Here is a 20,337-nt window from a genome sequence, read left to right as displayed (position 1 = left end):
ATCAGTGTTTCTCAACCACCGGTCTCTGACATCAGTCAAACCGGACCGTGAGTAGTTCACCATTTCATTTTTACCCATTTATTTCCCATTAGTCTCGTGTATGACCAGGCCTTCCACTCACAAAAAGAAATCAAGCAGCCGCAGGCTTCCAAAGGTTGAGGACCACTGCTATATAGCCATAAATCAGTGTTTACTTTAGAGTTTAGACTTTTTTTAAATTTCTCTACATAAATACTGCCTGAATTGTTATGAAATTTTGGACATGTAAATCTAATGCGTGTATTCATTCTTTCCAGTGAAGATACAAATGCCTGGTCACAAGGCAAAAAGGTCACAAGTGCATTTAGGGGACAAACAAAAAAAATTAAATAAGAAAAAAAGGTTTTTAGATTGACTATATCATAAAAATTGCAAATAATTTGTAACTATTGCAAAATTGTTTACTTGCTTTTTGCAATATTTGTATGCATTTTCATGAAAGTAGCATGTATATTGACAAAGATATGAATTTCTTCTAACAATTCCAATTTCCTTCCCTTTTTTTTCTCATAATATGAGAGTTTTTAAACAAATTGTACAATACTTACTGAAAATTTGACTAAATACATGAGACACACTATCTTGAAATTTAAAGTGACGAAATTTTCAATACAGTGGATTTCGCATATAACATTCCCCTTTAGAGTGTTTTTCACTTTGTATCCCTCACTTTCATGTGCCCATTCTTTTATTAATACTTATCAAGATTTCTTGTGAAAAATATATTTTTCTGCTTACCAAATTTTATTCATAGCAGTTTTTTGAAGAACGTTATGAGCACTGTATTCAATGAGATATGAGCATTTTAAGAAAATGATTTTCAAATATGCATTCACAGGAGATACCTATTTTATTTTTTTCAAAATTTGGTTGCCAAATATATATTGGGCAATTTGTATGAAAATTCTAGTTCAATGTCGTGAAAATTCAGAAAGATGTTGACGATACAGTCAATAGCAACTCAAGTTACTTGCTGGAAGTAGCTGTATGTTAAGGGATTTTCTGCAAATAGTCTTTTTTAGTTGCTTTTATTATATTTATGAGCAAAATTCTTGTGATGGAAATTGGGATTTTTTTAAGAATATATCTGTGAATACACATGCTATTTTCATAAAGATTCATACAAATATTGGGAAGAGCAAGTAAAATATTTTGTTAAAGTTAGAAGTTGTTCTCAGCTTTTTATGATACAAAGGTGATTGGAAAACATTTAATTTCTTGTTGGTCTCCTTAATGCACTCATGACCAAATCTTGTCTGGAAAGTGTGATTGTAAGCATTAGGTTTACATGACATAAATTTCAGAAAAAGAATCATCAAGTATTTTCTAGGAATTTGATAAACATCTGACTCATGATTATATAGTGTACAGTAGAGTCTTGATAATCTGAGGTGAATGGGACTAAGGCGTCCTCAGATTACTGAAAACTTGGATTATCCAAAAAACAATAGAAATTAGCTTTTCAAAGCAACAGGCCTACAAAATCTTCAATACTTACACTTCACTCATGGTTAGAAAAATTAATGGCAGGTGGCAGCACCACACATCACAAGCATTACACGGAAACAAAGTGTATGTTTAGGTTCACAACATAGACACACGCATTTCAACATATACCAATTCGTTAGAGGTTCCTCAGAGGAATGTGGACAAGGTGCATGTGTGGTTTAGTAGTAGTAGCTTTTCATTCGGTAGTGGGAGGCCTTTGACTTATGTATTCATATTTATATTATTTTCTCTCACCTATTTTGTTCTTAATTTAATGGCTTAGTTCTGTGGTTCTCAATTTTTTTTTCATTGCAGCTCCCAAAGTCTAGAAAAGAATCACTTCAAAGCACAAAGCGGTCACAAATGATTATACCAGAGATCTATAATGCATGGCCTGCAGAGCTCTTTGATAGCACGTGCAGTATAGCTTCATGACCCGCAGACCTGGCTAAAACATTGAATGCAACCCACTGTGTATCAGCGACCCTTGCAAAACATCAACTCCTTGCGACACACCTGACAGAGGTTAACACCACACACTTTGATAACCACTGGCTTAGTTCATTAATATTAGATCTGTCAGGACCGATGGTCTGTTTATAAGGATCCCGATATGAATGTTATATTTTTTTTACACTATAAATTCACTATAGAAGGGACTGTAGGAAATTCTTAATACTGAAATTACTCGCATTTGTTGAAAATTTTTACCTCGAAAATCAGGAATTTAACATATGAAATACATAAAGCACTTTGAAAAGGAATTTCAAAAAATTCCAGCACTTTGGATTTTCCAGAACCTCAAACTTTCGAGACTCTACTGCACATGATTATTAACATCGTTAGAATGTGGAACAAAGTAAATAATTCTGTATAATTTTAAAAAGGAAAATCTTTTTTTCCATGATACAAGTAACTTTAACCATTTTGTGGGCTGTGTGATCTATGCTTCCCACCTACTTCTTAACCCTCAGTGTGCCTCCATCATCCAAGTATGATGAGCATAGCAGCGTGCTTCATCACCTTGAGATGATCTGCATTTTTTTTCAAAGAAATTTTTTAGCATGAAGTTTTTAAAATGACATATAGATGGCATACACATATATATTCTGTGTTTTTTTTTTTTTAATTATTTCTCTATTCTCTAAGAGATTTTCTTGTACTATGTGGGATGATTGTACATTGTGACTAGTGGTAGGGGCGCGGTAGCCCAGGTCGATAAGATACTCTCCTAAAGTACCAAAGGATGTTTAGAGGTGTTGCGAGTTTAATACCCGGTTCCTCCTTGCCAGAAAACTTTCCTGACACAGGGGTACAACAGAAATGGCGACATGGCCGCACAAAAAATTGGTACCGCAGGGAGTCTCCCATCGAGGGGTTAGCGCGCCAACCTCTCGATGAGTATAAAAAAAAACAAGCCTGCCATTCGGAATCGGCAATAAATTGTAGGTCCCGGTCTAATTAGCCCTCGTGTGCAGAAAATGACTAGTGGTAGAGTGCCTGCCTGCCCCCAATCACTATTTTGTTGGTGATTGTGATTTTGAATACAGATTCTTTGTATCACACTTTTTTTCGATTATATTACTCAATCAAACCATGTTAATTGGAATGTCAAAAGAATGAAATGATATTCCATTTTAGACAGGTTTTTCCCTTTATAAAAGTACACACATAAAAGCATTAATCAATGAAGGAACTAATTTTTTTTGATTCCACCAAAGACAGGTTCCTGTCTTATAAAGACTACTTAGATAAGTGCTACCTTGGCTAACAAGGGTCACTGAGGTATCACTGTATTTGTAACATGAGTTTAAGTGCCATCTATCTTTCACAAAAGAGACAACTGAAAAAAAGTAAAAAATTTTTATGTAGCAGTTTTGAGAACAGCTTTTATCCCACTGTTCCTGCAGTCTAGGGGTTAAAAATCTTTTGGGGAAGTGTAACACTATATAGGCAATAATCTCATTATAATAGTTTTTGGTTGCAATTAATGTTATTGACTGGGATCACTAGTTGCCACCTAAAGATTGGGAATTTTCAGGGAGTAAGACATCCACACCCTCTCTAAAAATTTACTGAAGTCCAATATATTCAATAAAATAAAACTTATTTTCTTTAAAAGGGTATTTTCAAAACAATAATAAATCACAAGAAAATTGAGAAATTGGAAAGGGAAAAAAATGGCCCATTAAAGGGTCAAGGAACAAATTTCTAAGTCCTGGTACCACTGTACATAGGCATATGTTGGGGGGGGGGAATTCTGGTGTATTTTTGCAGTTATAAATAGAGCCCCCTCTTTGCGTTGGGAAGAGAAAAAGGTGGACCTCTCCCCCCACTTGAGAAAATCTTATGTGTAGGTTACTGCTACTGTATACGTATTAACGCAGCATGAACAGGATTATAGAACAATTTAGCATTAATAAGTGCAACTTTTATACAAATACAATGCCACAACAGGCAAAATGCCCAACGAGGTGGCTGATAAATTTAGCATTTGTTGATCACTTTCTTTTGAACTTGTCATTTGTCTGGTGAATAATAAAATTATTCCAGTTGTGACCAGGCTTAAAGATTTAGACATTCTTATTGATTTCTTTGATTTTTAAAACAGTTCTACAGTGGTCAAAAAATTGGATAAAATACTGAGTTTCATTCTTAAAAGGTCTCATCCTTCTTTTCTGCATTTGTTTTCATCTCAGACTAGAATACGCCACACAGTTTTGGAGACCATATATGTTCAATATATTATTGTCATTTTTTTTTTAGATTAATAATTATTTTTATTTTATTTTGTATAACAATATTAACATATACCAAATATTTTATTGTAACAACCAGTGTGGGACCTGAGTCCTGAACAGTGGAGAATAATGTCTTTTTTAATGATATTACCCAATGAAATAATCAATTTCTTTTCAGGGTGAGAGTGATGCGGCACTAGATATATTTGATACTCAAGTTAAAAAAAGGATGAAATCTGGTGCAATGCTGGACATAATAGATTCATCATCTTTGCTGTATCGACTTGAGTTATCAGGTATGTTATTTTATACATATGTTCTTTGTACAGTCAATCCTGTGTACAGTATTCCCACTTAGAACAATTTCCTGCTTAGTGTGTTTTATTTTATTTTTTTTCTCATCTCTAACTAATTCTCATTAAAATTTTCCACCTAAAGTGGAAAAAACCTCATAGTTTTCTAAAAAACGTTATAATCAGGATCAACTGTATATAGGTTTTTTTTAGGTACTTGCACCAATAATATACAGTTAATTTGCAATTTAAATATTGACACACATCGGTTGAAATTATTGTCATATCAAGGACACTAAAATAAAGTTTAAAGAAAATTTCTTAGTTACCTTATTTCCAATTTTTTTAGAAAAATTTATACTATTTTTAATCAAAAATTGCTTTCCCATTTTTTCCTTTTTGAAGTTTGACATGTTCATCAGAATTATAAAATTTTGCAAATCAACTGATGTCCATATCCACACTTTCTCAAGATAAGGAATGAGGCTTTTTTCTAGGAAGGAGGGCTGTTTTAATAATAATAATTGTAATCACACATGATTTAAATTGAAACCAATCTTCCTCTGCATCTTTTTCTTCTTTTTTTTTTCATATTCCCCCTCCCCCCACTTATATACAGTGATTGAAGATGTCTTTTTTTAGGAGCTCAAGTCTGAAAAGGAAAAATATATACATTATAGTATAAAACTGAAATTGTTTCTGAATAATCCAAGTTTATAGCTTTTACCATCAGAGTTTCTGTTTGGCTGGTGGCAATATTATCAGTTCAGCACAAAGTCAGCTATCTTAAAACTAACTTCAAATAGTTTAAAGTAGTGGTTAATGTAAGAGTATCTCTATATGAGTTTTTTCATGAAATGAGAAACAAATTAGACTTGTACTATGAAGTACCACCATACACATCACCCTTTGCTATTGTTGCATGTGTTATAATTGATAACTGAAAATGTATCAAGACCACAGTCTTGAAATTTGTGTGATTAATATTCTTATAATAAATTAAATAGTAACTATCAAGGTTAACATTACAGCAGCAATCACATTCATACTCAATTATATCAATCTTTGATTGGGCATGATTTTTGCATCTTGCACATCATCACATTCATATTATACCATAGCTGCCAAGTCTCCCGAATTTTAGCTTCATCTCTCGACCTCCCAAAAAGTTTTTAAATCGCCCGAATTTTTATGAAAATCACAAAAATCCCTAATTGTCCCTAAAAATTCCCTACTTCATTTAAAAAAAATCCCCACTTCTGAAAACAATCCCTAAGGAATTTCTTGTGGGGCAAAAAGTCTTTTGCCTCTGTTTTTCCCCTCTTTCGAAATTACATCAACACGTTGTAAATGGGAGAATAGTTGGGAAATTCCTTTTTTAAGAAGTTTTACAAACCCTCTGATGGTAAACTTTCCTGACACGGGTACAACAAAAATGGTGATATGACTGCAGAGAAAAATGCTACCGCAGGGAGTCCCCCATCGAGGGGTTAGCGCACCAACCTCTCGATGAATATAAAAAACAAGCCCGCCATTCGGAATCGGCAATAAATTGTAGGTCCCATGTCTAATTATCCCTTGTGTGCTGAAAATGACCGTGGTGTGACAAAAATGATCAATGATGAACCCCCTGATGGTAACAACAAAAGTTGTTTGTCTTATCGTGCAGGGGAATAGTTTAGCAGCCAATAGTCGTGGATAATTATTGAAGATTGTAGTGATGCGCATGTGGTCAAAACTTCCTCTTTTGTTGAAGTTATGTACGTGTGATAACAAAACATGAATACTGATAAGCAAAAAAATATTTAATTAATTTTAAAGATACTTATTCCCCAATGAATTTCCTTTCATCAAATGTTCCAGAAAAAGGCAGACTTTTTCTTTTGTACAAGTTATGTTAAGGACATAAACATCAGTCACGGTGGAAAGACTGACATCATTACCCATGTGAAATCAAAAAACATCAAGCAAGTGTCACAAAAAGTCAGTGTTCTTCCAAAATTGATGTTTTTTCCCTTCATCTTCCAATGATTTTGGAGTCATTCTCGCAGAATGTTTGTTCACATCATTTCTGATTGAACACAATACACAATTTTTTCAAGATCACCATTGAAGTTTTGGCCTCCAATTTCACTTGTTTTTTGCATAGGGATTTTATTCCCAAGGGTTTAACTTCCATATGTGTAAAATTCCTATTTCATTTAACTTCAACTTTTGAGTAGGAATTTTATTCTCTATGCTTTAACTTTTATGTGTGAAAAATTCCTATTTTATTTGGAAAATTCCTATTTTATTTGGAAAAATCCTATTTTATTTGGAAAAATCCCTTTTATATTTATTAGGGAGAGAGTGGTTTTAGTATAAAAAATACAGGTCCGCTTGAAAATCTCCCTAATTTTCATTTTCAAAAGTTGGCAGCTATGTTATCAGCAACATCCTTTTCCCTATTTTACAATGTTGTTCAACCACTTCCAACAGACCGTTGTCATTTTTTTATAGTTCACTTGTCAGTTATTTTTAGAGAATCCAGAGCAGTTGAATCACTTCTGGAAAAATTTGATTGCAGCTGTCTTTTAATTTAATTCTCACTTTCCCAATGTAAAATTGTATATAAAACCACCTATAAGAGATGAACTCATCCACTGGTACTAATGATGTACCTCATGAATCATCTGTTGCAGATATATCAAATGTGTGTTGCAGCATTGGGTCAACTTATTGCTTCACCATGTCATCTTCACTAACTTCTCTGTATGATATTGGACCCATTGACTGTTCTGGCACAGTTGCAAGAATCTATTTCACACCTCGGTCAGAATTTTTTACTTTGGCTGGGATTATACTATAAAAGTATTATAAAAACACTTTTATAGTGTAATCCCAACCTAACGTTGGTTCATCTGATATGAAGCTTGAGCGGCACTATTTCCATTTTTTCTAAAAATATTATTTTCCTTTTTTTTCATTCCTCTATTAATCAAATCTGTGTTCGGATTTTCCAAAATATTTCTTAGTTGCTTTACCATAAGCAACTCAGCAAAATTTGCTCAAATGGGTGTTATTGATAGAGTACGCTATTGTGTGTGAAGTAAGAACCTCACCAATATTTTCAGTGTACTATGCCATAAAGAGTCTTTGACAGTCTAATCTTCCTTGTAGTTTTTGTTTCTTGAATCAAGTATGAGAAAATATTCAAAGTGTAAGTGTGTTGTTAATTTTTTTAAACTGAAAATGGCAAAACATTGTAATAATCAAAAATTATAAAATACAGGAAACCTCGATACAATGATACGCTGCGGACCAAGAAAAAATATCATGGTAGAGAGATTATTGTTGTATATTGAGAGGCAGCAGATGAACATAAGAGTGCAGACACTTCCAAACAAGACTTGAAAAAATATTGTTGTAGAGCAGCAGTTCTCAACCTTTGATGACTTGTGGAGCCCTTTTTACAATATTGGGATTTCTATGGTGGAACCGTAGGCCTCTTTTGTAAAATATTTTTTTTAAATAAAATTTGCTGATTTATTTTATTTTCCTCGAGTAGCCGCGAAGCCCCAGCGAAGTGCACACAAAGCTCCGCTGAGCTTTGGCTGAAAACCGCTGTTGTAGAGGAATTTATTGTTATATCACGTATCATTGTAGCAAGGTTTCACTGTAAGTAAAAAGGTTTGTTTTTCCAGAAATAATGAAATCATAATGGTTGTACTATAGCTTTGAGGGCTGAGGTTGAGTTGTTATACAGAGCTGAGACTATTGACACAAAGCAGGAAGAAACAGCTCTTAGAAAAGTCAGAGCTTTCATAAAAGCATGATACAAAAAATCGTATATTTTAATATTATTGTCAGCCAGTCCAATGTATGTTTAGACATGTCTACAGATTGTTGAAAATACCACATACACCCATTCAGTTTTTATGAATTTTTAATTTCTTTAACCCTTTGACCATGAATTTTGTTTTTGTATCTTATTTGCCTTTCAAATGACACAAGTGTCAGACATTTTAAATTTTTTCAAATAATAAATAGTTAAAATGAATTTACAACTGATCGGTTTCATGACTGGGATTTCTTGAGATGATTTTCTGGGCTATTTTTGTCTCAACACTAATTTTTGTACCAGTGAAACTTATTTTGGGTTGAAGGAGTTATTATATAGCTTTACTAAGAATTTAATTTAGCCATAAAACTAAAATTACTGCAAAGGTGTCTGGGAATTATGGAGACTTACACTGTACTATGTTATGTATATTAATGAGATAATATTTTACTGTATTATGTACAGTATTATAACAAAGTTTAATTTCTTTTTCATAAAAATTATAATTTATAAATTCTATCAAAATGTCTTTTTATGTGTGTAAGGTATTAAATTATGAGGTTTTAAATTTCAGGTGTTGGTGTTGGAGACAGATGGAATGAAGTATTTGAGCTTTGTCGTCCACATTTTGATGACCATATCCTAGCTTTTAATGACATTCATCTCTTGTTATCAAGTGTTGGATGCAAAAATAAGGATGCAACAAGCTATCTAATGAGCTCTCTTCAAGATTATATTAAGTAATCATCATTCAGTTATTTTCTTTTGTGTTTTTCTCTTTATTTTCACATTTTACGCACATTTCAAATTAATTGCATGTGTAATGTAATAGAACAATATTTTTTTTAGCAATGGCTCAGGTAATAACCAGGTCATAACAAGAGATGTTGGGTATTCCATATGTGAAGCTATTATTGCATATGATGATGGACGTTTTGAAGATTGTTGCGACATTTTATATCCTTTACGGTACAATATCGTCCAAATAGGGGGAAGTAATGCACAGGTAATTCTGACTTGTACAATATTTTCTGCATCACTACAAAAAAAAAAACCCTTGAAAATTCACTTTTCTTCATTTAATTAAAACAAATGCTGAGGATAATTATCTTTGAAATTGCTATGAATTACAGTAGTAGTTGTTCATAGTCATGAGACAGAGAGTGTGTATAATTTTTCTATTGCTTTTTTAGTACATTGGTACCTTGGTTTGCAAGCATAATTCATTCTGTAAACGTACCTATAATCTAAAGCACTTATATATCAAAGTTAACTTCCCTATAAGAAGTAAAATAAACTCAAATCATTCATTTAACAATAGTATTCCTCCTACCAGCAACAATTCTTTTCAAAGATGAAGTGGAGGTTGATTTATTTTATATTATTGTATTGTATGCTAACTTCATATTTTATAAGGCTCAAGGCTTTTGAAATGATATAAGAGAGCAGGTGATTTGCAGCACTTTGAAATCCTAGTACACGCTCACAACAAGCGAATGTACTACTTGTGTGTGTGCATGCGTGCGCAGTAAGGTTGCAGAAATAAAGGAAAGGTCACAAAATAAGAGAAAGGGTCAAATTTGTACAATTAATTTTTGGTATGGCAAAAAGTCCACACATATAGGACAAAAATTAGTAATCCATTTTCCAAAAACTCAGGCAATGTGTTTGAATCTAGAGACATGTGTATGGTTTTGCCTCTTATGGGTTCAAAACTAACCCAGTCCTTTTCAGATGAATTTCTAATGGGAAGTTCTTTTTCTGCTTGTGAAAACAAGATGATACTGTACAAACGTATGGCTACCACACCAAGCAGTTAGAATTCCAACCATTTTATCATGGAGGAAAGTCTGTCTGAAATCAGTAATAAACTACAGTAGACTCTTACTGATCCAGCACATATCAGGCCAGAATGTGCCGGAATATCAGAATCACCGGATTACTGGAAGTCAATTGAAAAAGCCCATTTAAATAATATAAACTTCTGCTCGCAGACATAGTGACATGTTTTCCTCTTGTATGTTCGGGAATAACCTGCCTAGAAAATGCCAATGAACCATGAATTAGGCAAAGGAACTATAGTTGACAAAAGTTTGAGAACCACTGGAATACGGTGACAAGCGTGTGATCTAGTTTGACACCAGAGCATGATGATAGAGCAAATAACTAGCATCCAATATCGGACTTTCAAATACGTGAAATCTGTCCTTTGGAAGGGTACTTGGTTGGTCTAATGACCCCATATCCTGCAGCAGGGCCCCTAAGTCTAGATTCTCAGCAAGCACAGACCAGTTTTTTCATGGGACTCTGTATAGTAAATTTATAGTGTGAAAAAAAAATTAAGAATTTTCTCGGGCCCAAAAGCTGGAGCCCTGTCAGGGGTCATTCCATGTGAAATCAACACAATTTTTATAAAAATTTTAACTCACCATCTCAGATTTTGATGAAACTTGGCACAGAGGTAGCCTACATATAGATAAAGAAAACTACCCAATTTCATTAAAATATGTCAACCCATTTTCAAAATATGGCGATGTGAAGTTGTCAAAATTCACTAAAAAACACCCCACGGCCATAATTTCAAATTGCTGTAGCAACTCTCCTAATTAAGCTAAAATGATGGGACAGGTGTCATTTTGCAGCATTTTTTATGGGCTTTCCTATGATATGCAACACAATATGGGTTTGAGATGAAATGTTTTTTTAAATTTAAATTAAAATTTAAATTTTGAATTTATCAAAAAGCGCATCTTCAAAATTTTTCAAAAAATTATATTCAACATTTCACATTGTTGTTAACTAATTCCCTAAGTATGAAAGTGGGACTGTCATGGGTTCACAACTTTATAAAATTTCAAAAATATATATTTTACTAAAAAAATTGACATTTTTGTAAAATTTATAGATTTAAGCAGAAATATACATAACTTTCCCATAAATAAATTTTCACTTTTTTCATAAATTTATTTTTAATGTGTTTAAAATGCAACTAGTGACTATGATGGGTGATTATTTTATGGTTTAACTGGTTTAAACTACTTTAAACCAGTCCAACTGGTTCCAACTGCCTGTGGGCATAGGCAGACTGATCAGTCTTCATACTGATTCATTGGCAGTTGGATGTGAATATTGTTGGTGATTAAATGTGATGGTAATAAGTTTCTTTTTTAAATGTTAATATTTTGTGAGGTGTTGGTATTAGTGAAAAAAAAAATATTATTTCAGCGCCCAAAACACTGCATTTTAGCAGGACATAGTGGAACACACTCAGTATGTGTTTGCACTACACATCAAAATGTCAAACTTATGATAGAAAATGCTAAGCTCAGTATGTTAACCAATGGAGAATTGGCCTCTTATAAACACTGTTTGGCAAAAATGCTGTGCAACCCAGCATCAATTCATTGCATTATGGGAAACTGTAGTTCTTGCCCAGGAAGTGACCCAATAAAAAGTACACTACAAAATTCATTTGATAATAATATGGTTGAGAATATCACTTTTCGACAATGGGTTTCAGTAGGCAGATGTAACTTAGAAACCATACAGAAGACCTCATTGGAGTTTATCGAATTATTTTCTGAGAAATTGACCACACTGATACTCCATGATTTTCTAGCTACGCAGCAAAGCTCTTTTGTAAATGAAGTCAAGGAAAACTTGAATGAGGGTGAATATGTTGTTACATGTGACTTCTCCGAGAATTACACTTTTGTGATCCAAGATGAGGCCCTGAGTTATCATTGGTCAAGTGATCATGCAACAGTGCACCCCTTTGTAATGTATTACAAAGGAGAGAAGAAAACAGAGCATATGAGCTATGTCATAATTTCTAATTGTCTAGAGCATAACACTATAGCAGTTTACTGTTTTCAAAAAAAGCTAATTCAATTTTTAAAAACCAAATTTCAAACTGTACAGAAGATATATTACTTTTCGGATGGCAGTGCAGCCCAGTACAAGAATAAAAAGAATTTTATAAACTTATGTTTCCACAAAGAAGATTTTAGCATCGATACAGAATGGCATTTTTTTGTCTCTGCACATGGAAAAGGACCTTGCGATGGTGTCGGTGGCACTGTTAAGAGATTAGCAACAAAAGCAAGTCTGCAGAGGCCATATGAGAACCAAATTCTTGCTCCACAACAACTTTTTTATCAGGTAGTTAAAAACATAACATCTGTACACTTTGAATTTTCAACACAAGAAGAGTACATTGAAACTGAAAGATTTCTAGAACAACGCTTTAGTCAATCTGTTACCATCAAAGGAACACAGAGGTTACATGCCTTTATACCGATAGCATCAAGTACATCAAAAATATTAGTAAAAACTTTTTCAGGTACAACAGAATCTACTGTTGAAGCAGTCATAAAATCTCCGGAAAAACTGGCTTTAAGAGATATTCATGGATATGTTACTGCCATCTACGACAGGAAATGGTGGCTAGCTTATGTTTTAACAAAAGACGAAGGTCTTGATGAAGTTAAAGCTACTTTCCTTCACCCAGCTGGCCCATTACTGTCTTATACATATCCTACAAAACCTGATATTCTATGGGTATCTGTAAATGATGTTCTTTGTAAAGTAAACCCAGTAACACCAACAGGAAGAATATATCAAATTCCTGGGGATGATACTGTAAAAACAAATGAAGCGTTCAAAAAGACAGTGTAAATCTTAAAAAATATACTGTTTGTATCAGGTTTGGCAAGTGACATTTGAATGTATGTGTTAAGAGTAAATTTCAATGTGTACATAGATATATTAAGAATAAAGACAAGATTTATTTATGGGTAAGTTATGTATATTTCCACTTAAATCTATAAATTTTACAAAAATGTCAATTTTTTTAGTGAAATATGTATTTTTGAAATTTTATAAAGTAGTAAACCCATGACAGTCCCACTTTCATACTTAGGGAATTATTTAACAACAATGTGAAGTGTTGAATATAATTTTTTGAAAAATTTTGAAGATGCGCTTTTTGATAAATTCAAAATTTAAATTTAAATTTTAATTTAAAAAAAACATTTTATCTCAAGCCCATATTATGTTGTATATCATAGGAAAGCCCATAAAAAATGCTGCAAAATGACACCTGTCCCATCATTTTAGCTTAATTAGGAGAGTTGCTACAGCAATTTGAAATTATGGCCGTGGGGTGTTTTTTAGTGAATTTTGACAACTTCACATCGCCATATTTTCAAAATGGGTTGACATATTTTAATGAAATTGGGTAGTTTTCTTTATCTACATGTAGGCTACCTCTGTGCCAAGTTTCATCAAAATCTGAGATGGGGAGTAAAATCACTGTGTTGACTTGACACGGAATGACCCTCAGCCCCCCCCCCCTACTGTGCTTCCCTGCTCAAGTGAATGAAGCATTGACTGTCAGAATTGGAAAATCTGCCGGCATTATGTTTGTACCCTCACAGGATGGTTTTGTTCCGATGAGCAACGTTTCCATGTGCACCAATATGTTTTGTCAGTATGCCGTAATGCAATCAGTAAAGAGATGGACTCATTTGTGCACATTCTATATAAACAGTGTTTTCTTCGACATCGCTATGATGCGTGTCGATTCCGATGACATGCTCTTTTATTGTTTTGAGCCTATTATTGCTATGCATCGCAGCGCAACATAGCTATTGTGCACACTGCTTAATATCGATCAATTGTGGTTTTGCATCCGCAAGATAGTGTGTGGGCATGCCCCGGAGCTTTTTGCGGAAAGCTTCGTCGTAGGTGCAAAAAGAACTCCAATATGACAAGAACATTGGCAGAGGTGTCTAGGGTTGCTAGATGTCCTATATACGACCCGCAAGGGCGTATGCAGGGATGGATTACCTTGAATCTTCATGAATTATTGAGGGTTTAGGCGATCTTACAAAGTTTTTTGGGGCGTGGGGGATCTCCCTATTGCCTCTCCCCATGCATTAAAACCGTTTAAGAAACAATCTATACCCACTTATTTATGTGTGGGGGATGGTTATGTGGCTTGAGGCTTGAGCCCTTAGGGTCCAGTTCCTGTGGGGTGTTGTATTCAAATGAACTTTAAATTGAAAAGGTTTGAAAAATTAAAAAAAAAAAAAATTGATTGTCGTCAGAGTGTTGCCCAGCCCGGTGAAGCTCAACATTCATTACTACTAAGGAGCTTCATGCCAATGTTGAAATGTCTGTATATAAGGGGCCATTCAAGTATTACGTCAGCATTGATGGTCGGGGGAGGGGTTTTGGATTTTCTGACTTCTTTATGATAATGGGGAGGGGGGTTAATAATTCTTGTCATGAACCACCCAAAAAAATTAAATATTCATAATGGCATTTTTACTGGGAATTCCAAAAACAAGAAAAACCTTTCTTCTGTTTGTGGGCACACTGTTTTGTGTTCACTCAGTGTGTCACATGCAGTGTCCTGTAATTTGCTGGACTCCCATACATAAGCAGATACATGCTCTTTGAATAGGAGGGATAGTGTGCATGTTGATCGGGTTACCGCTTCACTGGCAACGTGTATTGGGTCTCGTTAGAGTAAATTTTAAAATCTTTATCCAATAACAAGAAATTTTGTCTAAGCGAATAAATTTCCTTAGTCGCTTTTATTTTCTCAGTAACAAGACTGATAGAGAAATTTGCTTTCTGTTTATGGTGCAAGACAATGCTTCATATGGGTGGAGATACATGGGAACATGAAGGGCTTGCAGCCCACTCACACCATCAAAGATTTGTATGGTTGATCGAAATATATATGTGTATATATGTATTGATATTATCATGCCCTACTGAAAGTTGCAAAAAATTAAAATTTATTTCTTATCAAATGTTTGCAAATTGTAAATTCATTCGCGTTCCCCCATTTCATTAAAAAAAACCCTATTTTATTAGCACAAACCCCCTAGGGGGTCACAACTCACAGTGTGGGAACCACTGATATGTAAAAACAGTCCACCATGGTTCATTTTGTAGAACGAGAAAAGGCACCAAAAAATCCCCATATTTTGCTTTTGGTATGTGGTAGACACCCTGTCTTTGGTATAAGATCATTTTGTCAGATGAGAAAAAGGTTAAGGCAAAGTAAAGAAAACATCATGGCAGTGTCATCAAGTTTTCATCTGTCAGTATAGATGTTTTTGTATATCTAATTTTTGTGTATCTAGTAGATTCCTAGATATATAGATATACAAAACACTTGATAATCCAAGGTTTTTTGTAAATTACAAAGGGGAAAATATGAAAAAAATTAAAAATTCTTTTTACTAATTGTTTTTGACTTTCATTTCATTTTTCATTATATTGATGGCGTATTTTATGGTAAATTAAATTTGTAGAAAGAACATATATATACTACTCGCATAGTAGAAACTATGTAATTCTGTTCAATATTAAAACATTCTAGTTTACAAAAAATAAATTTAAGCAGTAATTTTATTTTTATTTACTAATACACTGAATGAATGCCAGAACTTTGCTACTCAACTTATAAGCTGATTCCTTAAGGTGGTACTTATTCTGACTTGCTGTGTGATTACTTAATTTCCCTTGCAGCATTTTACTGGTGAATCGTTGATTCTAGAAGCATACTGTGAATTTAGAATAATTATCCAAATAATGTGTAAAACTCTGATACGTCATTCATTTTGCAAGGGGTTGTGTAGTTATTACAATAAAATAAAAAAGTTAAGTTTTTATACAGACACACTGTCTTCAAAACCTCAATTAGAAAGTTGTTGCCCTGTCTTTCCTGAGGCCAACAAAAATTTTTTTACGTTTGTAAGCACAATATTTGCAGAGATATTAGAATTCAAGAATCTGAGAAAAGTTAGGAAAGAACAGTATAAATAAGGGAACGAAGCATCATCCATTAGTTTTTGCTGTTCTTTCCCAACTTTCCTCCAATTTTTGAATTCAAATATCTCAGTAAGTATTGCACTTAGTAACATGAAAATTTTTTGTTGGCCTCAGGAGAGACAGGGAAACCACTTTTAACTGGGTTTTTGGGCACAGGGTGTCCATATAAAAAGTTTTATTTTTAAATTTAATAACTATACAGTCCCTTGCAACATGAATGATGTATCTGAGTTCTACACATTTCAATAATTTTTCTAATTGGAAGTATACCTCTAGGATAAGCGGTTCGCCAGTTATCTGTCATCTTTTGAATAAATTTTTAAATTGATGTAAAAGGATTGCAATGAACTGACTTGAACCTTATTGAGAATTTCTTGTCAGACAATCTTCTTGGCAGCAGTCATAGCATTTAACTCCAAGCATAATATAATTCATTACCTGAAAGTATTCAAAGTTCTAATCACATTACCATTATTTCTTTTTTACAGAGAGACATGTTCAATTTATTGTTGATTGCTGCTGCCATGAAATCAACATGTAAACATCATCAAAGTGTCTTGAGGTATTTAGTATCACGTTATCATTTTTCTTTCTGCTATAGTTAATCATAAAATTTTGTTTTATTTTAGAATGTTTCTTTGGTTTGGTTCAGGTATCTTGAAAGCAATATCAAGAATCTGTGGTAATACAGTTATGTACATAGTTACACGAACTCTTTAATTTTCAAGTGGGAACAAGATAAATTTTTGTATTCTTTTAATAGCATTCGCTATAATGTACTACTGTCCAGGTTGGGTTTTTGTCATCAAAAGCCGGTTTTTGACATGACAAGTGTAAAAAATTGTCGAAAATCATCAATAACCTAAATAAATTGCTTTTGGATAATATTTTGAACACAACAGATATATAACATGATGAGAAACTTACTTTTTTGTATATTACATTTTATTTTTGAACATTAATTTATTATAATAATTAAAACAAAATACTATATAATTATAATTTGCAATTTAAATTTTTCGACATACAAAAAGTCTAGAACAGTGATTCCCAACGTGGGTGCTAATGCCCCCTTGGGGGTGATGGAATGTTCCAAGGGGGCGGTAGGAGCTAAAGGTATAACATAGGATCCTATGGGTTAGATTTTGTTGGGGGGGAGGGGGGTGATGGGACAAAAAAAGGTTGGGAAATATGGTCTAGAACATATAAACTACTGATTACCCATGTTCAATTTACCAAGCAAAATAAAGCTGTTTATTCAAAATATGTGTGATAGGGCATCAGGGTTAGGTTTTTGACATCAGAAACCAACTCAGTATAAAACAGTCAAAAACTTATAGTCAATGTTGTCAAATAGTGTTTTTTTTAACCTGATAGATATGTTAAGCAACAAAAACTTACTTTTATGTAGATTAAAGTGTTTTATATTTTGAATTATAATTACTGAGAAAAAAATGTTTATTTTGATATTTCAAATTTTCTGATCTGCCCAAAATTTTATTCCATACTAAAAATTCTCGTAGCATCTCTTAATACACTAATTAAACTCATTTATTCTCACCTAAAAATGTCTTAGGTGAGCTTGTATAAATCCAGAGTTTAAAAGAGTATTTTCAATCAAAGCAGAACTGGCAGGACTTATACCCAAAGCATTGTTTTGCATGTTTAGGTCAGGGCCGCAACTAGATGCTTGGTCAACCAGGGCAATCACACATGTTTGTGTCCCCTGGTAATGTGGAAGGAGAGGTTAACGGATGAAATTTTTGCCTTCTCTGGTGCCATGCCTAGAGCACCAGACCTGCCTGCGCTTCCCTAGTTGCAGCCCTGGTTTAGATACAGCTTCAATCGAAAAACTATTGCGTTATATAAATGCTAGTAAATATACCATATCATGGTCAAACTTAATTATTCCTATTTTTGCACTAAGAATTAAGCTACAGGAGTTTCTTTAGCATCACATATAAGCCAGCACTGTCACAAGTTAATGGACATTTTAGTCCTTTCATACCCCAAAGCAGAATGTGTCGAAATCTGCGACGTACATCGCAGAACAATTTGGAAGAATTTTAAGAAAAAGTGCAAAAAACACTATTACATGTATGGGAATTTTTACCGCAGAACATTTCCAGTCAGCCGAGGGCTCGTTGCAGAACAGTGCTAAACATTCTGCTTTGAAGCTTTCACATTTTGATTGCTAGATACATTCTAATGTTATGCACAATAAGGGTATTGTTTTAGGTATCGGTAATTTTCTAGATAATTTAATAGCAGAAATCAGCATTACATATATTGTGTAAAAGAACTTTTTAAATACCTATCTGTTATAAAAAGAGTAAGACAGATGCTTATATATACAGGGTGATTCAAAACTCAATGTACAAACTTTTAGGGGAGGTAGAAACACAAAAACAAAAAATCACATAGGAATGTATGACCAGAAACCCCAACCTGATTAGCTGGAGGATTAAATATGATAATCTACCTGGACTTAAAACAAGTATTTGATAATGCTGATCCAAATATACTAACACAAAAGTTATATAAAGCTGGTGCTCGAGGAGGTAGTCTAGAATGGTTCAAAACTTATTATTGTAAAAGGCAACAGGCAGTCATCATAAATCTGAAAATAAACGAATACCTACAGGTTCAAAAGGGTGTCCCTGAGGGATCGGTTTTGGGCCTTACATTATTCTTGATTTATATTAATGACTTCTGTTTGTTGAATCTCAATGGGCAACTAATATCATTCACTGATTAGATAAAGCTCTTTACATCAGATGACAACATTGAGAACCTTATTTAAAAAGCAAGATGGCCGAAAACAAACTTGAATTAATCGTATACAAAACTCAGTATCAATGCATTAAAACAAGAAACATGAACTCTAATTCTGAAAAATCTATTAAAATACACACTTGCCACCAACAAACACAACGGAACTGCAATTGTCATGAAATACAAAGAGTACATCAATATGAATATTTAGAAGTTATTGTACAGGACGACTTAAAATGGAACTTGCAATGTAATAAATAAACTCATAAAATCCGATTTTTTTAAGATAGTTATGCTTTATAAATGGAAATATTTAATAGATTGAGATTTCTTAAAGAATATTTTTTATGCATGGATTTATTCAATTATAACCTATAGATTAGGGGTCTTCAACGTTTTACGCTCGAGGGCCACAAAAAAAATTTGTCGTGTTCCGCGGGCCCCCCCCCGCCCCCCCCCCCAGGTACGATCACAAACTAAATATATTTCAAAATATTTAAAAAAATTTTAACATTCCATTAATTTTAACAAATATTAATTTTTTCAATGATTTAAAAACATTTCAAATTTGTAGTGTCAAAAATGTCTTTTTTGCTACATTAATACATTTCTGTTACTTGAAAATGCTTTCGAAAGTTGTTAAATCTAAATTTTTCTCAGAGATGTCTTGTGCCTCCAATCAATCTCAGTTTGTCCCCCCCCCCCCCGCCAGAGGTTGATCCTACGTATGCTCAGATATGACAAATTAAAATGTGACACGTACTACATATTTTATGATTGTATTATGTAGCATTTTCGTTTTTAAAATATTAAGCTGAATTGGGGTAAGGACAATTATTTTAGGTATTTTTATATTGTATGAAACACAATGAAAATGGATGATTTTTGTTTATACATGTATATGTTGAATTAATTACGTACCAAATCAAAAATAGTCTGGTTACTTACATTACAAATGTTTGTGGATGCAATTTCTAAATTAATGGTTGCTCCCTGGAGTAAGATGTAAAGTTGATTTTCTTTTGTGAAGAAAATAAATGCTCCCTTTTTGGGGAACCCGTATGACGAACTATGTTTGCGGGGTGGGGGGTTAGTATCTCTTAATTTCTAAATTAATGTGAAACTTGACATTGTTTTTGATTGACTAAAACTTCAATGTTATGTAAATTTTGTTGTTGCTATTTGTAAAGTATCCTCCAAATGCCGATCACTCAGGGACATGTTCTAGTTTTTGATTTTGTATACTTCATTCGACTAAACAACTGTTCACATATACTGCCAAATATAGAAGACATAAACAATGCATGTTTGCATATTTCTGGATACTTTT

The 20,337-nt window shown here is 33.4% G+C and overlaps 1 protein-coding gene across 2 annotated transcripts in view; it reads left to right on the top strand.

The window, feature by feature from the left end:
* Positions 1 to 20,337, top strand: part of LOC149065668 (tetratricopeptide repeat protein 38-like) — a 76,789-nt gene that overhangs the window by 47,172 nt on the left and 9,280 nt on the right. For both annotated transcript variants that reach the window (XR_016195594.1, XM_089253414.1), the window contains exons 9-12: positions 4,447 to 4,564; positions 8,956 to 9,121; positions 9,231 to 9,387; positions 16,721 to 16,794. Coding sequence is in view for 1 of the 2 variants with exons in the window: in XM_089253414.1 (XP_089109540.1) it covers positions 4,447 to 4,564; positions 8,956 to 9,121; positions 9,231 to 9,387; positions 16,721 to 16,794 (515 nt within the window). In the remaining variant the exon portion in view is untranslated. The remainder of the gene's footprint in view (positions 1 to 4,446; positions 4,565 to 8,955; positions 9,122 to 9,230; positions 9,388 to 16,720; positions 16,795 to 20,337) is intronic.

The sequence above is a fragment of the Pholcus phalangioides genome, unplaced genomic scaffold, assembly GCF_987345545.1.
Source record: "Pholcus phalangioides strain wild (caught in Gottingen) unplaced genomic scaffold, Ppha-v1.0 ptg000039l_1, whole genome shotgun sequence".
Lineage (NCBI taxonomy): Eukaryota > Metazoa > Arthropoda > Arachnida > Araneae > Pholcidae > Pholcus > Pholcus phalangioides.
The sequence above is the reverse complement of the archived record's forward strand: the minus strand, read 5'-3'. Positions and strand labels throughout refer to the sequence as shown.